We start from the raw sequence: 19,319 nt of genomic DNA, 5'->3' as shown, positions 1-19,319 counted from the left end.
CATAGGACTTTGTTTTTATTATTAACTTCCTTAAGGTATAGGCCTAGTAGTAGTAGAAATTATGTGTCAAAGTACATGGCTATTTCCATCACTATATTTTTCTTTTCTTTCTTTTTTTTTGCCTTTTTAGTGAGGCAATTGGAGTTAAATGACTTGCCCAGGGTCACGCAACTAGTAAGTGTCATGTGTCTGAGGCTGGATTTGAACTCAGGTCCTCCTAACTCCAAGGCCAAAGCTTTATCCACTGCGCCACCTAGCTGCCTCCATCACTATATTGTCATAATTCCAGTTTACTCACCAGAACATCTGAACCAATGCATTCAACTTCACCAAAAATGTATTACTGCATTGATTTTCTGATAAACTGCTTCAAAATGGTCATTTATAACTTGTCGACTTTGACAGCTTTTCTGGGTGTTAGGGGAAAACTCAAAGTTGTTTTGATTTGCTATTTTTCTTATTAGTGATTTGGAGCCAGGTTTCATATGGTTAATTGTTTACAATTCTTTTGAGAACATTTGTTGCTATCTTTTGTTCTTAATTGTTTGTTCATAATATATTCATTGTTATAGAGTTCTTGGACTCATCTATTTGTACAAGTTCTCCAAAGGATTTAAAAGAAGTAAGACTAATACTTTGTCAGAGTCTTTTTTTTTTAGGCAATTGGGGTTAAGTGACTTGCCCAGGGTCACACAGCTAGTAAGTGTCAAGTGTTTGGTTTGAGGCCAGATTTGAACTCAGGTACTCCTGACTTCAGGGCCGGTGCTCTATCCACTGCGTCACCTAGCTGCCCCTGTCAGAGTCTTTCTTAAAGCAGGTCACTAGAAACCAAAATCCTGAGCATTCAAAGGCTGTATCTTCTTTGGGCAGAAAAAAAAGAAGTGAGGTTTAGCATCATTCTTTACTAAAAAGCAATTAATGAGTGGAAAAGGTATGAATTCCTATTTGTGGACATGGTAAAATTTTGATTCTAAAACTGTTTTCCTAGTGACCCAACTTATTTCTAGGTGGTGCAGTGGATAGAGTACTGGGCCTGGAGTGAGGAAGACCTGAGTTCAAACCTGGCCTCAGACACCTACTAATTGTATGATCCTGGGCAAGCCTCTTAACCTGTGTTTGCCTTAGTTTCCTCAACTGTAAAGTGGGGATAATAACAGCATATATTTAATAATAGCAAGAATAATTACAGGGTTATTGTGAGGATCAAATGAAATAATATTTGTAAAGCTCTTAGCACAGTGCCTAGTATTCTTCCTTTCTTCCTTATCACTTTTGCTTGTCCCCAGCCCTTACAACCCCAATTATATACCTAGGAAATTCAATATGCTAAACACAACATAATTAAAAGGTAAAGCTGTTGTAGGAAAAATGTATAATCAAATACATTCCAAAACCAAATGAAAATTATTCTTGACTGTCCATGACCCTGATCCCTTCTGATAGAGACAGTACAAATAATTGAGTCTTGTCTATCTCTGGAGTCAAACCTGAGTCTGTGTGCCCAGTGATAATGTTGATCTGATTTTAGCAGTATCACAGAGACTTGGTGCTTTGCTAACAAGTTTTAAAATTTGAAATCTAATTTCTCAAGAATGAGAATATTTAAGAAATTGTATTGTAGTGTAATATAGAAAATATTCTAGAGGAATTCACAATTCTTTATAAAAAGAATAAAACTTTTTAGAGGTTTAATTTTTTTTTGCATTCTTAGTTATTTCTTTTTTAAAAAATATTGCAAATACTTTGTTGAGAGGAAAGAAATCAATAACCATGGTTGGCCACCTAAATCATTGACTTTTAAAAGAAAATGTTTAAAAATTATTTTTCACCTATTTGATAACCAGAAGCTTTCTGCACCTTTGCTTTCATAAAATAAAAGTGCGCACATAATACTTTGCATATTGTAAGTGCTTAATACATGTTTGCCAAACTGAAATTGAAATGAGCTAATTTTTATTAACAACTTGAGGTCTTCAAGGTCCATGTAAACAAAATCCTAATTCCATTGCCATTCATAGTACATATTCACTCTTATTCAGGAAAAACTGCTAGATCTTTCCTTTGGTACTTTGGCCTATTCTGATCTGGTCATCAGCTTTTTCTGTCCATTTAAAAAAATTTTTTTAGGCAATTGGGCTTAAGTGACTTGCCCAAGGTCACACAGCTAGTTAAGTGTCGAGTGTTTGGTCTGAGGCTGGATTTGAACTCAGGTCCTTCTGACTTCAGGGCTGGTACTCTACCCACTGCACTACCTAGCTGCCCCTTCCTGTCCATTTTTAGAGAAATTTGTCATCTGTCCTGAGGTTCCACTACATTGAATGTAAGAATTTCTGTCCAAATATTGTACTCAGTCTCTAATGAGGATGAGAACTTGATAAAAGGCTCATAAATATTAGGGATAAGATTAAAAATGAAAGTTGCTAATTCCTTGTGGTTCATCCATTGATTTACTGTGAATAGTGAAATTAGATGTAAAACAAATACAAATCCTTTGTATCTAATGATGTACTTGGATCTTTCTCTCACAGCTTGCCCATGTTTACAGTTCTCAGGAAGTTTACCATTCCACTTACATTGTTCCTGGAAGTTATCATACTCAGGTGATTTTTTATTATTTTTCCCCCTTTTCTTCTCCACTCTCTTAGCACCTTCATAAACATACACGTGCACACACACACACACACACACACACACACACGTATGTATGTGTGTATAAATTTTTTTGAAAACTTATTTTATTGATAGCTTTTGATTTTACTTCACCTTTGTTTCTGGATATACCCTCCCTCTCTACTACCTAGCAAGCTATCTGCTGTAACAACAGCAACAAAAAAAGTAAACAAAGCCAGTCAGCACAGCCAATATGGTAACGATAAATGACAAATATTCTGTACTCAAATAGTCCCTCCCTATGCAAAAGAGGATAAGGTGATGCTGTTGTTATTATTTTTTATCAAGTAGAATCAGTACTGTTCCTCTGAATATGCTAATTGAGGGAAACATTATTCACAAAACCTTAAAACCTAGACTTCAAGAATAACTGGCATTGCTTGCGGCAGAATTCAGTGAGTCAGTCATTTAAGCCTATTAGAATATATATCAATTCCTCAATGGCAGGGGGCTCATGCTATATTGATCCCAAAGTAGGCTAAAATAATTAATTACAATAAAGTTTATAATGTTATAGTCAGGTAGCACCCAACATATATTTCTTGATTTTGGCTGTGTTTGGAGCAAGTGCTTTTTGATGTTGGTATTTTTTTTAAATTTCTACTATTCAGTAGAACTGATATAGTAATGCTTTCTTTTGAACATTTATATTAGATACATACCACCTAGACCCACCACTGTTAGACTCTATTACAAAATCTGTCCAATGTGAACAAAGATTTTCCTTGCCATTCAGAAGGCTGCATATAGTAAAAGGTGGGTTCGTTTGGTCTGGTGGGAATTATCAATCATCCAGCCTTCTATGTTTGACATTTTCTTTTTAGACATTTCATCTGTCTTCCAAAAGTGATCCATATTTCATTTTTTTCCTTTTATTTTACAGAAAACACTACTCATTGAACATCATAGTTAGTGTCTTTGCCATCATTCTTGGGGCTTTTATAGCTGCTGGGTAAGACTTTCAATTGTTCTCATTTAGTAATATCATTTCTTCCCTTTGACATTGAAGAACAATCTTAAATTCAGCTGTATGTCTGGTTTGGAATAAAGAAGTTTTATGGTTGGCAGATGTTTTGGAGTAGCTGACTATTTTGAGAATCATCTGCTACAAAGCTGCTCAGTGTGTTTTAGAACCATAAATACTATTCTATTCATGTTAAAAAGGGAACCAAAACCTCAAATTAGGGTAACCTGTATGTATCAGGATGCTTACTGAGATCAATATTTTCCTTACTACTAAAATTGGGGCCCATGGTTGTTGAAGCGAGAGAAAAAAAGCAGGCTGTTGCAAGCATCATTTAGGTCAACCTAGCTTCCATAATTGAATAAATGCCTTCCTGAGTATGGAAAAATATTAACATCTTATAGTTACCTAAAGGAGGACAATTTACAATAGAAATACTTCAGCTAAACAGGCATCTACAAAAGCAACTGAAATGAGAAAGAGATAGGAATCCATAATGGCAAAGTAGGAGGAAAAAAGCAGATTTGATTCCAGAGGACTTTGGTTCAAATTCTGACTATTGCTATCTTGGTGATCTTGCTCAAGTCATTTAACCTCCCTAACCCTCAGTTTCCTCACTTGAAAATTGAGGGGCTTGAGCTAGATGACCTCTAAGGTCATTTAAATCAGTGATCCTATGAAGTCTGTTGAAGCTTCATTGTTCCTAATTGCCAAAAATATTTTTACATGTAGTGTATCTGCCCAGATAAATAAGCAGTTAAGTATATCAGATTTGTGTTGTAATTGAGTAAATGTTATCTAAGAGATATTATAGGTCTGAGATTCTTAATTTGGGATCCATGAACTTTTTAAAAAAAAATTTAACTGTATTTCATTATAATTGATTTTCTTTGGAATCTCACATATTTTATTAATACATTTAAAAACATTATTTTAAGAAGGAATCCATAGGCTTCACCAATCTTCTTAGTGGTTCATGACACAAAAAAGATTAAGAACCTCTGTTCTAAGGTATTAATGGCTTTTCTTTGTAAACAGAATAAATTGCTGGCTTCTATATGAGAGTGTCTCAATAATTTTACTTGAAAGGTTCTTAGTTTTCTGTTCAGAATTATGAAAGATTTAAAGAGTACTCAGAGTTTATAACTATTTTTCATTCCATGCTACTTCATGAAGTATGGAATGTGATATTCCTACAGTCAGTCAGTCAGTAAACATTTATAAAGAGTCTACTACATGTCAGGCACTGTATAAACTCCAGGGATGCAAAGAAAGGCAAAAGACAGTCCCTGCCATTTAGGAGCTTATCATCTAATGGCAGAGACAACATGTAAACAACTTGTACAAACAACCCATATGCAGGTTAAATAGGAAATAATTGACAGAGGGAAGGCACTAGGATTAAGAGAGATTGGGAAAGTCTTCTTGTAGAAGGTAGGGTTTTTGCCGGGACTTGAAAGAAGCCAGGAGAGGCAGTAGGCACAGATGAGGAGGGAGAGCATTCCAGGCATGGGGGAAGCACCAGTGAAAATACCCAGAGCTGAGAAATAAATATCTTGTTGGAGGAACAGCAAGGAGGCCAGTGTCACTGAATCAAAGATTATGTGAGAGGTGGTGTAAAGCGCAAGAACTGGAAAGATGAAGGTTAGGGCTAGGTTATGAAAGGCTTTGAATGTCAAACAGAGGATTTTATATTTAATCCTGAAGGCAATAAGGGATAGGGAGCCACTTGAGTTTATTGAGTGGGAGCAGGGTTTGACATGGTTGGACCAGAACTTTGGGAAAATCACTTTAGTGACTGAATGGAGGATGAAATAAAGTGGGGAGAGACTTGAGGCAGGTAGACCAATCAGCAGACTCTAATAGCCCACACCTGGGGGGATGAGGGCTTGCACTAGAGCAATGGCATATCTGAGGAAAGGAGGTGTTGCAAAGGTGAAATCGATAGGTTCTGCAAAGATTGAATAAAAGAGGGGTGAGAGAGAGCTAGGAGTTGAAGATGACACCTAGGTTTTGAGCCTGGGGGTCTAAGAGTATGGTGGTATGCTCAATAGTTCAGGGAAGTTCAGCAGAAGGAGTGGTTATGAGGGAAAAAAAAGGAATTCAGTGTGGAATGTATTGAATTTTAGATGTCTGCAGTTTGAGATATCTGAAAGGCAATTGGAGATATGAGATTGGAGTTCAGCAGAATTTTGGGCAGGATAAGTAGATTTGAAAATCATCAGCATAGATGTAATGGAATCCATAGGAGCTGATGAGATCAGTAAGTGAAATACTATGACTGAATAATTTTAAAATATATCTGTATGCTTAGGAGAAAGTCTAATGCTAATAATTCAAACCATAATTATTGGTATAAAAAAGAATCCTGTTCATTTAAAACTAGCCAAATCAAACAACAATTATTAATTGATTACTACGTGCCAGGCAAGAGTCAAGAGTCTGTGTGGTGTAATGACTAGAGAGCTATCTTTGGAGCTAGGAAGGCCTGGGTTCAAATACTACCTCTGACAAATACTGGTTATATGACCCTGGGCCAATAATTTCATCTTTCAGCACCCCAAGGGACTCTCCAAAACTTAAGTTTCTGAGAAGGTATCAAATTCAATCACTACCACATATTTCTTCACCCTAGATTTCCATATATCAGTGAAATCACAGGTCTAGTCCCTAGTCCCTATGTATAGGAAATATGTGAGGCACCAGAGGTACAAAGAAAAAAAAAAGAAACTATTCCTGTCCTAGGATTTGATTTCTATAAAGGGAAACAATCTCTACATATAAAGTATACGCAAAGATGTACAACCAAAATATGAAAGAATTTTAGTGGGGACATTAGCAGCTGAGAGGTTCAGGAAAGTCCTCATCCAGGAGGTGGCATGCGACCTGAGTTTTGAAGGAAACTGGAGATTTTTAAGAAGTAAAGATGAGGAAGACTATAAGCTTTATATATTGAAGTCAGTTATCCAAACTCTTAGTTTCTGTTTCCTTTTGTAAGTCAAGATGTTATGATCACATTCTCTTTTGGAAGGCATTTTGGCTCTTACTACCAACAACAAAAGGTTGAGCCCAAAGTTTAGTTACAACTACTAAATTGATTCTTTTAGGCATCAAGGAGACTATTTAATATTTATTTAATAAACAATGATTCAAACTTAAGTGATCCATGAGGTCACCCGCATGGGCACTCCTTCCATGATATCCATGATAACTTATTCCAAGCTCTTTGTGAACTATTGTGGCTAAAACATTCTTCATGCAGTGACCGGACTTCTGATGATGAGCCTTTCCAAGCTCAGAGAAGAAGGGAAGAGGAAGGGAGGGGAAGGGGAGGGAGGAATAAGAGAGAACAAGCATTTATTAAGCACCCACTTTGTGCCAGGCACTATGCTAAGCTTTTTATAAGTATGATCTCATATGAGCCTCACACCAACCTTGTGGCATAGGTGCTATGATCCCCATTTTACAGTAGGCTTAGCTAGCCTACTTTTTGATCGACAGATATTTTCCACACCTAAACTAACACTTGAAGTCTCTCCAGCTTGGTAGGATCTGGCAGAACTTGTCCTCTACTGGCATAACTTTCAAAGTTTCCATGGTCACCTCTGAGCCCCCGGTGAGGCTGTGGAGAACTTGACTGGAAGCCTAGCAAGAGACTCATTATTTATTTGTGATCTTTATCTTCCCTTCAGAGGAGTACTGTACTTTCAGTACAGTACCATAGTATTCTTCTCTAGTGTGTTAAACATAGTAGCCCAAATACATGTACAATTTTTAGATCATCAACTCCTCAAGAGCAGATTTGGCCTCATGCCTCTCTTTGTATCTCTAGCACCTAATCCAGTGCCTTCCACATAGTAATGATAATAGCTGGCATTTTGTAGAGCACTTTAAGGTGAACAAAATCCTTTTACATACATTATATCATTGACTCTTTTTTTTAAGATAAATTTATTTATTTTTAGTTTTCAACATTCCCTTCCACAAGTTTTTGAGTTCCAAATTTTCACCCCATCTCTCCCCTCCCCCCACCCCAAGATGTCATGCATTCTGAATATCCCTTCCCCTACTCTGTCCTCTCTTCTATCTTATCATTGACTCTTTATAGCAACCCTGTGAAGACAGGCTCTGCCTATCTCTTTGTCCTCATTTTACAGACAAGGAAACTGAAGAACAGAGAGGTTATTTGACTTTCCCAAACACATACACAATACATAAGCATTGGAACCCAAGTTTCTCCTGATGCCATGTCTATCCCTTTGTCTGTTACTGAATAATGTTTCTCAGTAATAAGAGTTAGATTGACTGTCACTTAGATTATTCCCCAATTTTTAAAACTGAAGTATAATAATGGTTATGTATTCATAATAAGGTGTGGTATTCCTTCTTTCAGGCTGTATGTTCACAGATTCTTGGGAGAATTGAGTAGAAATACATCTTTTCTTTAAAGTACTGAATAATACCTTAGCTGTCAGTTTGGGTGAATAGTCTTCCCAGCAGATTACAATTTTCAGAGTGAGTACCAAGGTAGTAGGAAAATTCAATTGATTATCTGGGTTCTAGTCCTGGTTCTGTGTGGACATAGACAAATCAAATAACCTTTTTGGGCCTTGATTTCCCCATGGGTGGAATGAGGAGGTTAGATTAAATGACATACAGTCACTTCCAGCTCCCACATTCTTTCATTCTGTGTTTACCTCATGCTTAATGGCAACTAGGTGGTAAAGTAGATAGACTGCCAGGTTTGGAGTCAGAAAGACTCACCTTTGTGAATTCATATCTGGCCTCAGACGCTTACTAGATATGTAACCCTGGGAAAGTCACTTAACTTCATTTTCTTGTCTGTTAAATGAACTGGAGAAGGAAATGGCAAACTACTTCAGTATCTTTGCCAAGAAAACTCCGAATATGGGGTCATGAAGAGTCAGAGACTACTGAACAATAACAATAAATCTCATGCTTGCTCATATTTTGAAGCAAATTCAAGATTTTTTCCACCAGTATTAGTACTTAATACATTGAGTTGTGTCATGGTAGAAGCCACACTCAGATATTGTGTACAATGAAAGTAATCCATTCTCCCCACTCTTGTGCCCAAAATAGCACTGATGTATACTTGAAAAGCCTGAGCTTTTTCATAGGGGAGCTGGAAAATTGGATTTGGGAAAAGTAATTGAAGCCCTTAGGAAAAAAGCATGTTTATGGGGAGAGGGTAGTGGGAGGTGGTGAGGAGAGAAACAAACTTCAGTCTCTGCCTCATGGCATTCTACTAGCCAGTTGATAACAGCAGTGTCTTGATGAAAATAGGGGCAGGCACCCCAAAGGATGTTAGAATTTTCATACTACTTTTGTCTTTTTCTGGAACCCTGACCTTTTATGTTCTCACGAGTAAAAATGGTTGTTGCTGCTTTCAGCAAATATAGTAAGCTTTTTCTCCTTCAACATGAAAAATGGTTTGCAGAAAATTGAGAGGTTTTCCAGTTTGACGTGATCAGTATTTGCTGTTGTTTACAAGAAACTCCCAAACAGAGAATTTTAAATTATTTCTCCAAATCTAGGTTGACGTAAATGTCCAGAAATATCCTTTTTTTTAAAAGACCAAATTATTGGCAGTGCCTATCATAAAAGCATTGAGGCAGGTAGATGGTTCAGTGAATAGGGCGTTGGGCCTGGAGTCAGGAAAAACTGAGTTCAAATCTGGCCTTGGACAATTAAGTAGTTGTTTGACCTTAGGTAATTCACTTAACCTCTGTTTACCTTAATCCACTGGAGAAGGAAATGGCAAACCACTCCAGTATCTTTGGCAAGAAAATTTCATGGACAAATGTGGTTCATGGGGTCATAAAGAATCAGACACTACTGAATGATTGAACAACCAAATGACAAAATCAAAATCTGATTTAATGTAGTGGAAGCAACAATGACCTAGTATTCAGGAGACCTGGGTTCTAGGTCCTTCTCTGACACTTTTGACCTTGGGCAAGTCAATCAGTTTCTCTAGACTTCAGTTGCCTTAGATACTACCTGAGGGAATTAGACTAAGTAATCTTTAAAATAACTTCTAGCTCTAACTTTGCATGATCCTCTATGAAGTGCTTGTCATCTTGTTAGATCTTATTTGTATATAGTTCTATTAATTTTTATGATTCTGGCTCACTAACCATCATTGATGGTGGATTTTGAGGCAGAACAAGCCACATTATTCATTCTCTTTACAATATACATTTTTGTAAAGCTGAAATCTGGCTAAAATGGATATTAAAAGTTGCCTTAAATGTGAAAAAAAATGTACACACTTAATGCCTTTGAAAAAAGTAGATGATAGGAGTGTTTTATAGACTGATCATATGTTTAATAATGTGTTTACTTTAGTGTCAGTTGGTGGGGTGATCAATGCTGCTTCTGCTACTCACAAAATCTTGATAGTTAGAGTCCATTTCCTTCTCTGAGCTCTTATCTAGTTTCCATAGTGGGTTGAGAAGGAAGCAAAACTTTCTAGTTACTAGTAACCCAAGGGTGACTTCACTAATGAAATTGTACAAAACTTTTATATAATTGGACAATTCACTCCCATTTGCAATTGTTTTAGTTACCAAATTATAGGTAAGCATTTAAGTGAAGACAGTTAATTTCCTTTCAATCTATTTTTGGCTATTTTTATTCTATGTAATCTGAGTTTAATTTTTGGACTTGGGTTTCTAGTTGTAGATAAAACAAAAGGATGTTAGTAGCATACTGTACACTAAAACAAAGAAAAATAGGAAACATTGATTGTTTACTATTAGAGGAAACATAAACCAGTTTAAAATAGGCTTTGGGACAATAGTTCAAGGTTTTAAAAATAATAATAATCTCCTTTTGTTCCTCCGCCAGCTCTGATCTGAGTTTTAATTTGGAAGGCTACATTTTTGTATTCCTTAATGATATCTTCACAGCAGCAAATGGAGTTTACACCAAGCAGAAAATGGATCCAAAGGTAATAACCTGCCTTAGTTCACAGAGATCTTATGTGTCATAACCTAGTAGCTGAAATTATATGAATAAAGGAGGCAGTATTTGAAAGCTGCATATTATGCTTATTATGATGATGTCATTACTATTTGCATTATAGATTTTCTAATTATAGTCATAGCATTATGTTTATATCACACAATTACTTATATTTCATTTTGTATTTGTACACTTGGCTTATCTCCCCTATTAGGTTGTATGTTCCTTGAGGATACTTTGTAGAAAGTGATAAATGAGAAATACTGCAACTTAGTAGAAAGTATTGAATTTGAAGTCAGTACACTTGGATTTGAATTTCATTTAATATTAGCTCTGTGATCATAGGCAAAGATGGCAACAAAGGAAAATGACAAATGTTGGAGGGATTATGGGAAAATAGGCATACCGTGAGTTGTTCCATCTACTCCAGAAGATAGTTAGGTTTTTTTTGTTGAAGATTTATTAAAATATATTGTACAGGATTTTAAAAACATTGTTTTTATGAAGTCTAATAATTCTTTTTAAAATTTAATGTTATTTTTTGTTACATTTTAAGTTCTGAACTATCTCCTTCCCTCCCTCCCAACCCAAACTAGAGAAGGCCACCATTTGACACCAATATATCTATATCTATGTCAACATACATATAGATATATCTCTATATCTATCCATCTGTAACCCATGCTGTGTATACTTCTATTTATCACTTCTTTCTCTGGAAGTGTATAAATCTTCCTTCATAGGTCCTTTGTAGTTGATGTGAGTATTTATAATACTCAGAATAATTTAGTCATTCACAGCTATTCTTCAAACAATATTGCTGTTAATATATACAACATTCAGTTCTGATAATTTCATTCTTCATTATTTCATGCAAGTCTTTCCACGTTTATCTAAAATCAACCTGCTCGTCATGTCATATAGTATAGTATCTAGAATTCTAAACAATTTGAAACTGTGCCCAGAAAGTTATGAAACTGTCCTACAATTTTTCTAGGTATTAAAGTCAAGCTTACTGGCCAATAGTTTACAATCTAGCAGAGGGTAAGGAAAGGGGAAGGGAATAAGCATTTATGTCGCTCCTTCTATTGTGTTAGATACAGTGCTAAGTATTTTACAAATATTATTTCATTTGATCCTCAAAACAACCCTAGTAGGTAGGTCTTAACAGCAGTGTGACCTGTTCATTACCGATGCCCCATATCACGGTGAATTTTGTGAGGACTACTTAGAGATAGAAAAGACATTAAGGGACTGCAGTTTCAGAGTTATGAGTTGCATTGGCCACATGTTTTCCCCACATGTGTGCCTCACTACTTATTTTACTTCATTTGTAACTAGTCTCACCACCACAGACTATGTATTGGTATCCCCAGGATTTTTGGTGGGGCGTTTTGAGCCAAATTGTTATGCTATGTCATTTGAGTAAATACTTTTGATAAGTAAAATTGAAACTACTGGCTGATTGTTGATGCGCAGCATGTTGGTGGAGGTTTGAGAGCTACAATTGTAGTAGAAGAAATCTACAGGGTTACCCCTAGAATCTGAGGTGGTGGTCACCCATCTGGGAATCCAGTTTGAGTGAAAGTTTGGGGGAGTACCTCGAAGACATAACTTAAAAAAAAAACCCAAACATTTTTGTTGCCTTTAGCTTCCCTTACACACCTCATCTCTTTTTTTATTTTTATTTTTTTTTTTAGACAATTGGGGTTAAGTGACTTGCCCAGGGTCACACAGCGAGTAAGTGTCATGTGTTTGGTCTGAGGCTGTATTTGAACTCAGGTTGTTCTGACTTCAGGGCTGGTGCTCTATCCACTGCACCACCTAGCTGCCCCCCACAGCTCATCTCTTATTAAGCTTTAGCATTCCTGATATTATTTTTACACTTCTGTGCCATGTTATCATATACATTCACCTGGCCTTTCTTCTATCTTCTGTACATTTCTTTTTAAAATTTTAAACTGGTTAGTTAGTTCCCTGTGCTTCTACATTTATTTTTTTTGTCAGAAGATTCCATTTTCCCTTATTGGAACTATTTCTTTTTGTCTTCATAATTTCATTCATTTTTTTTTGGAGGGGGGAGGCAATTGGGGTTAAGTTACGTGCATAGGGTCACATGGCTATTAAGTGTCAAATGTCTGGTCTGAGACTGGGTTTGAACTCAGGTCCTCCTGACTCTAGGGCCAGTGCTGTATCCACTGTGCTACCTAGATGCCCCAGTAATTTCATTCTTAAGATTCTTTTATTCTCTCAGTCTTACTTCCCCTTTAGAATTTTAGCGTGTAAGCCTATTTATTCTTCCTTGGGAACGCTTGAAATCTGCTTTCCCAAAATCGACAATGCATGTCAGATAGTGCCTTAATTTTCTTTCCTTTATTTTGAACTGAAGGAAGGAGTGGTCATTTCTCCCCAAAGTATCCCTCATTTTCCATCCATTTTCTCAATGATTTTTCTTCATGTCAGTAAGAAATCATATCTAGACTCAACTTCCCCTTGTTGGCTCCCCCAACTTTTCAATGAAGGAATTATCATTATTGTGAGTCAATAAATTCTTAGGTATTCTGTTCTTGATAGAAAGTAAATGGAGGAGCAGCTAGGTGGCACAGTGAATAGAGCTCCAGCCTTGGAGTCAGGAGGACCAGAGTTCAAATCTGGCCTCAGACACTTGACACTTACTAGCTGTGCGACCCTGGGCAGTCACTCAACCTATTGCCTCACCAGAAAGGAAAAAAAAAAAGTAAATGGAACCTGAACCTTGATGGTCTTCACTCTCCCCCAAGATTTTGTATTCTCTAGCAATACATTCTAGAGGGGTGGCTAGGTGGTGCAGTGGATAGAGCACCCTGGTCCTGAAGTCAGGAGGACCTGAGTTCAAATCTGACCTCAGACGAAACACTTGACACTTACTAGCTGTGTGACCCTGGGCAAGTCACTTAACCACAATTGCCTAAAAATAAATTTAAAAAATGCTTTCTAGAAAAAGTTCCATCTAGCTTGCAGAATCATTCTTGTCCGTGTTAATTGACAGAAATGAGCATTTATCTAAACAGATGACAAGTGTTGGGAGATTGTCTGTTAGGTCTAAGATATATGCTCTGAGAAGAAAATAAACATTTCTATTTCTGTTGTCAGGTGATAGGTTCTGTGGTGTTACTATATCATACTTTGGGGAAGCAGCAGTTGCTTTCTTCTCTCTGAGGAGATATCCTATCCCCTCTTCTTCAAGAAGAGCCTCAAATCTGTTTTTGAGTTCTCATTGTATAGCTGTCCTTTCCCCATCCTTTCTTCTCTGTGTAAATGCAAGATCTTTTACTCTCCCAACTCTTAATTACTCATCTTTCCTCTTCCTCAGATTCACATTCCCCCCCTCCCCATTGAAGACTTGCTTCTCTTCCCTTTAAAAATGTCTCATTGTCAATAATGATCTGAAGTGTTGACTGTGGAGAGGCATTCCTTCAGTGTTTTCCCTCCTCTCCTCCAGGAAGGAGATCAATCTGCAGAATACAGATAATATGCCCCTGGCTATGGTAGAAATATAAACATCACAAAATCAAATGGAAGCTATTACATTATATCTCCTACTCTTCATACTTGTTGAGATTTTCAGCCTTTAAAAAATATTTCTGGATGTTTACACCTTAAGCACTTGCTTATCATTATCATTATTATTGTTATTATTTAACAACCAGATATCACCTCTTAATAACTTGACAATTCACTCAATTTCCTTTATTTGGTTGCAACAACTCTATGGCCACCACCACCCTTCTATTTTGCTTTGCACTAATCTCCTTGGCTTTAACTGGCCCCACTCTCCAACTGACTCTATCAACATGCCTAACCTTCTAAATGTTCCACTAATCTCTTCTTATTTGCCTTGCCTTGTCAACTGCCTTCTCCTTTCTGAGTCTTCCTTTTCAGGTTCTTAATCCTTAGTCCTTCTGCTTGCTCTTTTTCTTTCACCCTTTCACAGAACACTAAAATAGAATCTGGACCAGTATCTGAACCTGGGGATTGTTCTCTAAATTTTTCCCATTTTCTCCCAAGTTATACCTCCCAAATTCAATCTCTCACATTCTTCACTAATCTAAACTCCTCCAAATCATCACAGCTGCCTTCTCTTAACTAAACAAGGGGTCTTTTTTTTTGTCTCCCTCATTACTCTAACAATCTTTTCCTGTGACATCTTGAAGTAGATATTTATTTTGAAATTATATTTAAAAGGATGTTTATTTTGATATTTTGAAATTACAATATGCTTGAAAATCAGTCATGTTATGATAGAAATGTCAGGTCTTTAAATTATAGAAGGAAAACAGTTATTATGAAGTGGATGTGCATTATAATCTTTGAATAAATAACTTGTAAACAATGTCTGTCAAGTCTTGTAGTAGGGTGCTTCTAGAATTGAACAGGTGTTTTTCCTTGTTCATAGGAGCTAGGAAAATATGGAGTGCTTTTCTACAATGCCTGTTTTATGATCATTCCAACATTTGTTATTAGTATTTCCACTGGAGACCTTCAACAGGTAAGCAGACTGTTACTGATTACAAATTATAGCATCACTTGGAACAAATAAGTTTAGCTCAGCTAAGCAACTTTATTTTTGAATATTTAATTTTGTGATATTCACTTAAATATTGTTAAATTAGCAGACTTTATTAGTATCATGTACAAATAAAAGATACACATGTCTAAATAATCTAAGTGTTTAATTGATAGTGATTATTTGCTACTATTTGAATTATTTCTTTGAAACATCTGTCGCTAGCCATACATTATACTCTCCTCTTATTCCTTTTTAAATACATTGATCCATCAAGGATTCATGATTTCTTGTGTGTGAGAATTTCTTCCACTAACACAGATCACAACCTGTTTATAATTTAATAATGGTGAGTTACCTGAGAGGTGAGATGAATTGTCCACAGTCACACAACTGTCACATGCCAGAGGTGATATTTGAACCCAGGTATTTCTGACTCCAAATCCCACACTCTGTCTGCTATACCAAACTGCTTCTCTCCTTTTTGAAGAATAATAATAACAGTAGTAACAATTACAACAACGAAGATTCACCTTTATACAACACTTGGACATTTATAAAATTCTTTACACACGGTAGCTCCTTCCTTATGTCTGCCTCCAGGTTTTCCTAGCTTCCTTCAGAACAGCTCAAACGGCACTTTCTGCAGGAAGCCTTTCTTGTGTCTTCTCTGGTATCATCTCTTTCATTTACATTGTATATATCTCGTACATACAATTCTTTGCACTTTGTTTCCTCCATTTGAATGTGAGCTCCTTTGAGTGCAGGGACTGTAGTTTTGTCTTTTCTTTGTATTCACAACACTTAGCATAGTGCCTGACACATAAGTGCTTTAAAATGCTTGTTGACTGAGACAGAAATAAGTATTGAAAAAAGAAGAATCAAAGTTAGTGTTATTTGTAGAAATTATGATGATTTACTTAGAAAACCTTAAAGATTCAACTAAATAATTTGCACAATTAATAATTTCATTTAAGTAGCAGTATATGAAATAAACCCACAAAATCATCGGTCTTTCTATATATATTGCCAGCAAATCTGAGTACGAATATGTAGAACAGAAAATTCCCCTCAGAATAACTACAGAATATATAAAACATCTGGGAATCCACCTACCAAGATATGCCCAGAAATTATTATAGTATCATAGATTTAGTTCTGGAATAGACCTTAAAGGCCACTGAGTTCAATTCCTTTACTTTACAGATGGCTGTAAGGAATTATATGAATACAACTACAGAACACTTAAACAAGGCATAAATAATTGGAGAGTTATTGATTACTCAAAATTAGGTTATGCTGGTAAAATAAAAGTGATGACATTACCTAAATTTATTTATTCATTGCCTTAACAGTCAAACTGCCAAAGTTTTACTTTATAGAACTAGGTGAAGTATTAAAAAAAAAATTCATTTGGAAGAATAAAAGGTCAAGAAGCTTAAGGGAAATCATCAACAAAATTGAGAAGGAAGAGGGCCCAGCAGTGCCACATCTCCAACTAAACTACAAAGTGGTACTAAAACATTTTGGTATTATTTTAAAAAGTAGAAAAGTTGATTAATAAACCGAATAAATTTCACAAGACCCAGAAATGATTGGAAAACTCAAAGCATAGGGAATGATAAACCCAAGGGCATCAGCTATTTTTTGATTTTTTTTGCCACTGCAGCTACACTTTCTGATTGGCCTTCCAGAGGCCATTCCCTGTAGGAGCTTAGGGACCATGAGATGGGATGTACTGATTGGAGGGGATTGAGGTAGGGATTGAGCATTTATATAGCTACTATGTGCCAAGGGATGTACTGAGGGCTTTACAAATATTATCCAATTTGCTCCTCACAACACCCCTGGAAGGTATATGCAATTATCTCCACTTTACAGTTGAGGAAACTGAGGCAAACAGGCCAAATGAATTGCCCAGGGTCACACAGCTAGTAAATGTCTGAGGCTGAATATGAATTTGGGTCTTCCAGACTCCAATCCCAGCTTTCTATCCACTGTGCCACCTAGATGCTTGGTAAGTCCTCAGTATATCTCACTTGCCCCAGACCCAACTATGCTCTTTCACTCCATCTAATTTCTGACCTGCCACCATGCTGTGGTGACCTATAATAAAGAAAAACATGGAAAGATTTGCATGAAATAATGAAGAGCAAAATAGGCAGAATCAAGAGAATATTGTATATGGTAGAAATGATATTGTTTTAAGAAGGACTTTGAATGAATAAATTGTTTTGCCTATTATAAATACCCAAATAAACTATAAAGGACATATGAATAAAGATGCTATCTCCATCCAGAGAAAGAACTGATAAATAAAAGTATACATAGAATAATTTTACACACACACACACACATGCACATACACACACATACATACGTAAACACATATATGTACATACACACACACACATACAAACACACACTCACACACACCTATTTGTGTGTAATGGTGGCCATCTCTGGTGGGGGGGATGGGGGGAAGGAAAAGAATTACATGATAACTTGGTTGTGTGTTTAAAAGAAATAGCAAGTTGTATATATTAGATTTGCAGTTTCATGCTCAGTTATGTTTTTTTTTATTATACCGTGTTATGGAAATGCTTGTGTTATTCTATAAGTTAAGAATAAAATAAATTTAAAAGACAGGCTCAAATGACAAAGACAAGTCAAGAAATACTTCAGTTAATAGAAGGTCTTTAGATTGGACAATTAGGAGAAATTTGGAGAGATCAGTGTCAGTTGAATGATGAGTTCAGAAGGCAGATTGAAGAGGATTTAAGAAGAGATTTGAGGGGGGAGAAAGTGTAGCCAACTCTTTCAAAAAAGTTGGCTGGTATAATTTATAAACAGGGTATGCTGGTAAATGTTTAATAACAAGCTAGGTATGGGATAGGGATGTATGTATAACATACTTTAAAATTTAACTTCAGGTGGAGTGAAGGTAGGGATTCACCTGAACACTCTCAAATTCCCCTCCAAACAACTTTAAAATAATGCCTCAAAATAAATTCTGAAGCAGAAGAACCAAAAGAGTGGGGTGAGACAATTTTCCAGCCCAAGATAACTTAGAAGCTCAGCAGGAAACGTGTGTCTCACGGGAGTGAGAATGGAGTGTAGTTCAGGATAGGCCTCGCCCCAGCAAGCCAATAGCTGGCTATGGGGGTGGCTGAATTGTCAGCTGCAGTTTCAGGAGCTCTTAGCCCAGAGATGGTAAAGGGGTTGGACTACTGGTCAGAAAGAGATTACTAGGGACCCTTTGCAGGCACTGGGTGTAGGACTCTGTTGCATTGCCTGTTAGAGATCTGGGTCCTAGTCCCAGAGTGAGTAAGAGCACTAGCTCACTAGAATGTATAGCCACAGGGGAGTGGGGACCCTGCTCACAGTTCCAGGGTGGAAAAGAGCACTTGTGGTTGCTCACAGACCAGAACACAGGTCAGGAGAGCAGTGACCACACCTCTCCTTAGATTACCTTGAAAAAACTAAAAACTTACAACCCCCCAGAACTAGCTCTGAAAGCAGCAGCACAAAAAAACCTGAATCTTAGGATAGTGCTCCCTCCACCCAGTAACAGAGCTCAACTTTAAAATAAACTTAAAAGTCAAGAAATAGGCTGGAAAAATGAGCAAACAAAACAACAAAAGATCCTGACCACAGAAAATTACTATGGTAAAAGGTAAGATCAAAATAAACTCAGAAGACAGCTGAGTCAAAACAGCTTCATTCAAAGCCTCAAAGGAAAATGTGAATGGGTCTCAGGCTGAAAAGGAATTCCTGGAAGAGTTCAAAAAAGGTTTTAAAAATAAAATAAGAGAGGTAAAGAAAAAATTGGGAAAAGAAATGAGTGATGCAAGAAAATCATGGAAAAAGAGTCAACAGCTTAGTAAAGAGGAGGCACAAAAAGTACTGAAGAAAGTAATCCCTTAAACAAAGAATAACCCAAATGGTAATAGAGGCACAAAAATCCACTGAAGAGACCAAGTAGAAAAAGAAGTACAAAAGATCACTGAAGAAAATAATTCCTTTAAAAATTAGAATTGGGTATTTCATAATTGTCTTGCTTCTGATAATTTTACTCTAGATCAGCTCATACAAGTCTTTCTACATTTATATAAATATGTCATGTTCATAATTTCTTAAGATATAATA

At 36.5% G+C, this 19,319-nt stretch overlaps 1 protein-coding gene across 11 annotated transcripts in view; it reads left to right on the top strand.

Moving 5' to 3' along the window:
• The window catches only part of SLC35D2 (solute carrier family 35 member D2), a 54,813-nt gene that overhangs the window by 22,152 nt on the left and 13,342 nt on the right, over positions 1–19,319 (top strand). For 10 of the 11 annotated variants that reach the window (XM_078153011.1, XM_078153008.1, XM_078153007.1 and 7 more), the window contains 4 exons: positions 2,529–2,600; positions 3,554–3,622; positions 10,508–10,610; positions 15,060–15,152. In XM_078153011.1, coding sequence (XP_078009137.1) covers positions 2,529–2,600; positions 3,554–3,622; positions 10,508–10,610; positions 15,060–15,152 — 337 coding nt within the window. The remainder of the gene's footprint in view (positions 1–2,528; positions 2,601–3,553; positions 3,623–10,507; positions 10,611–15,059; positions 15,153–19,319) is intronic. The other variant, XM_020971690.2, reaches the window with a different exon arrangement.

This window comes from Phascolarctos cinereus, unplaced genomic scaffold, assembly GCF_003287225.1.
Source record: "Phascolarctos cinereus isolate Bilbo 61053 unplaced genomic scaffold, phaCin_HiC Scaffold_4;HRSCAF=312, whole genome shotgun sequence".
Lineage (NCBI taxonomy): Eukaryota > Metazoa > Chordata > Mammalia > Diprotodontia > Phascolarctidae > Phascolarctos > Phascolarctos cinereus.
The sequence above is the reverse complement of the archived record's forward strand: the minus strand, read 5'-3'. Positions and strand labels throughout refer to the sequence as shown.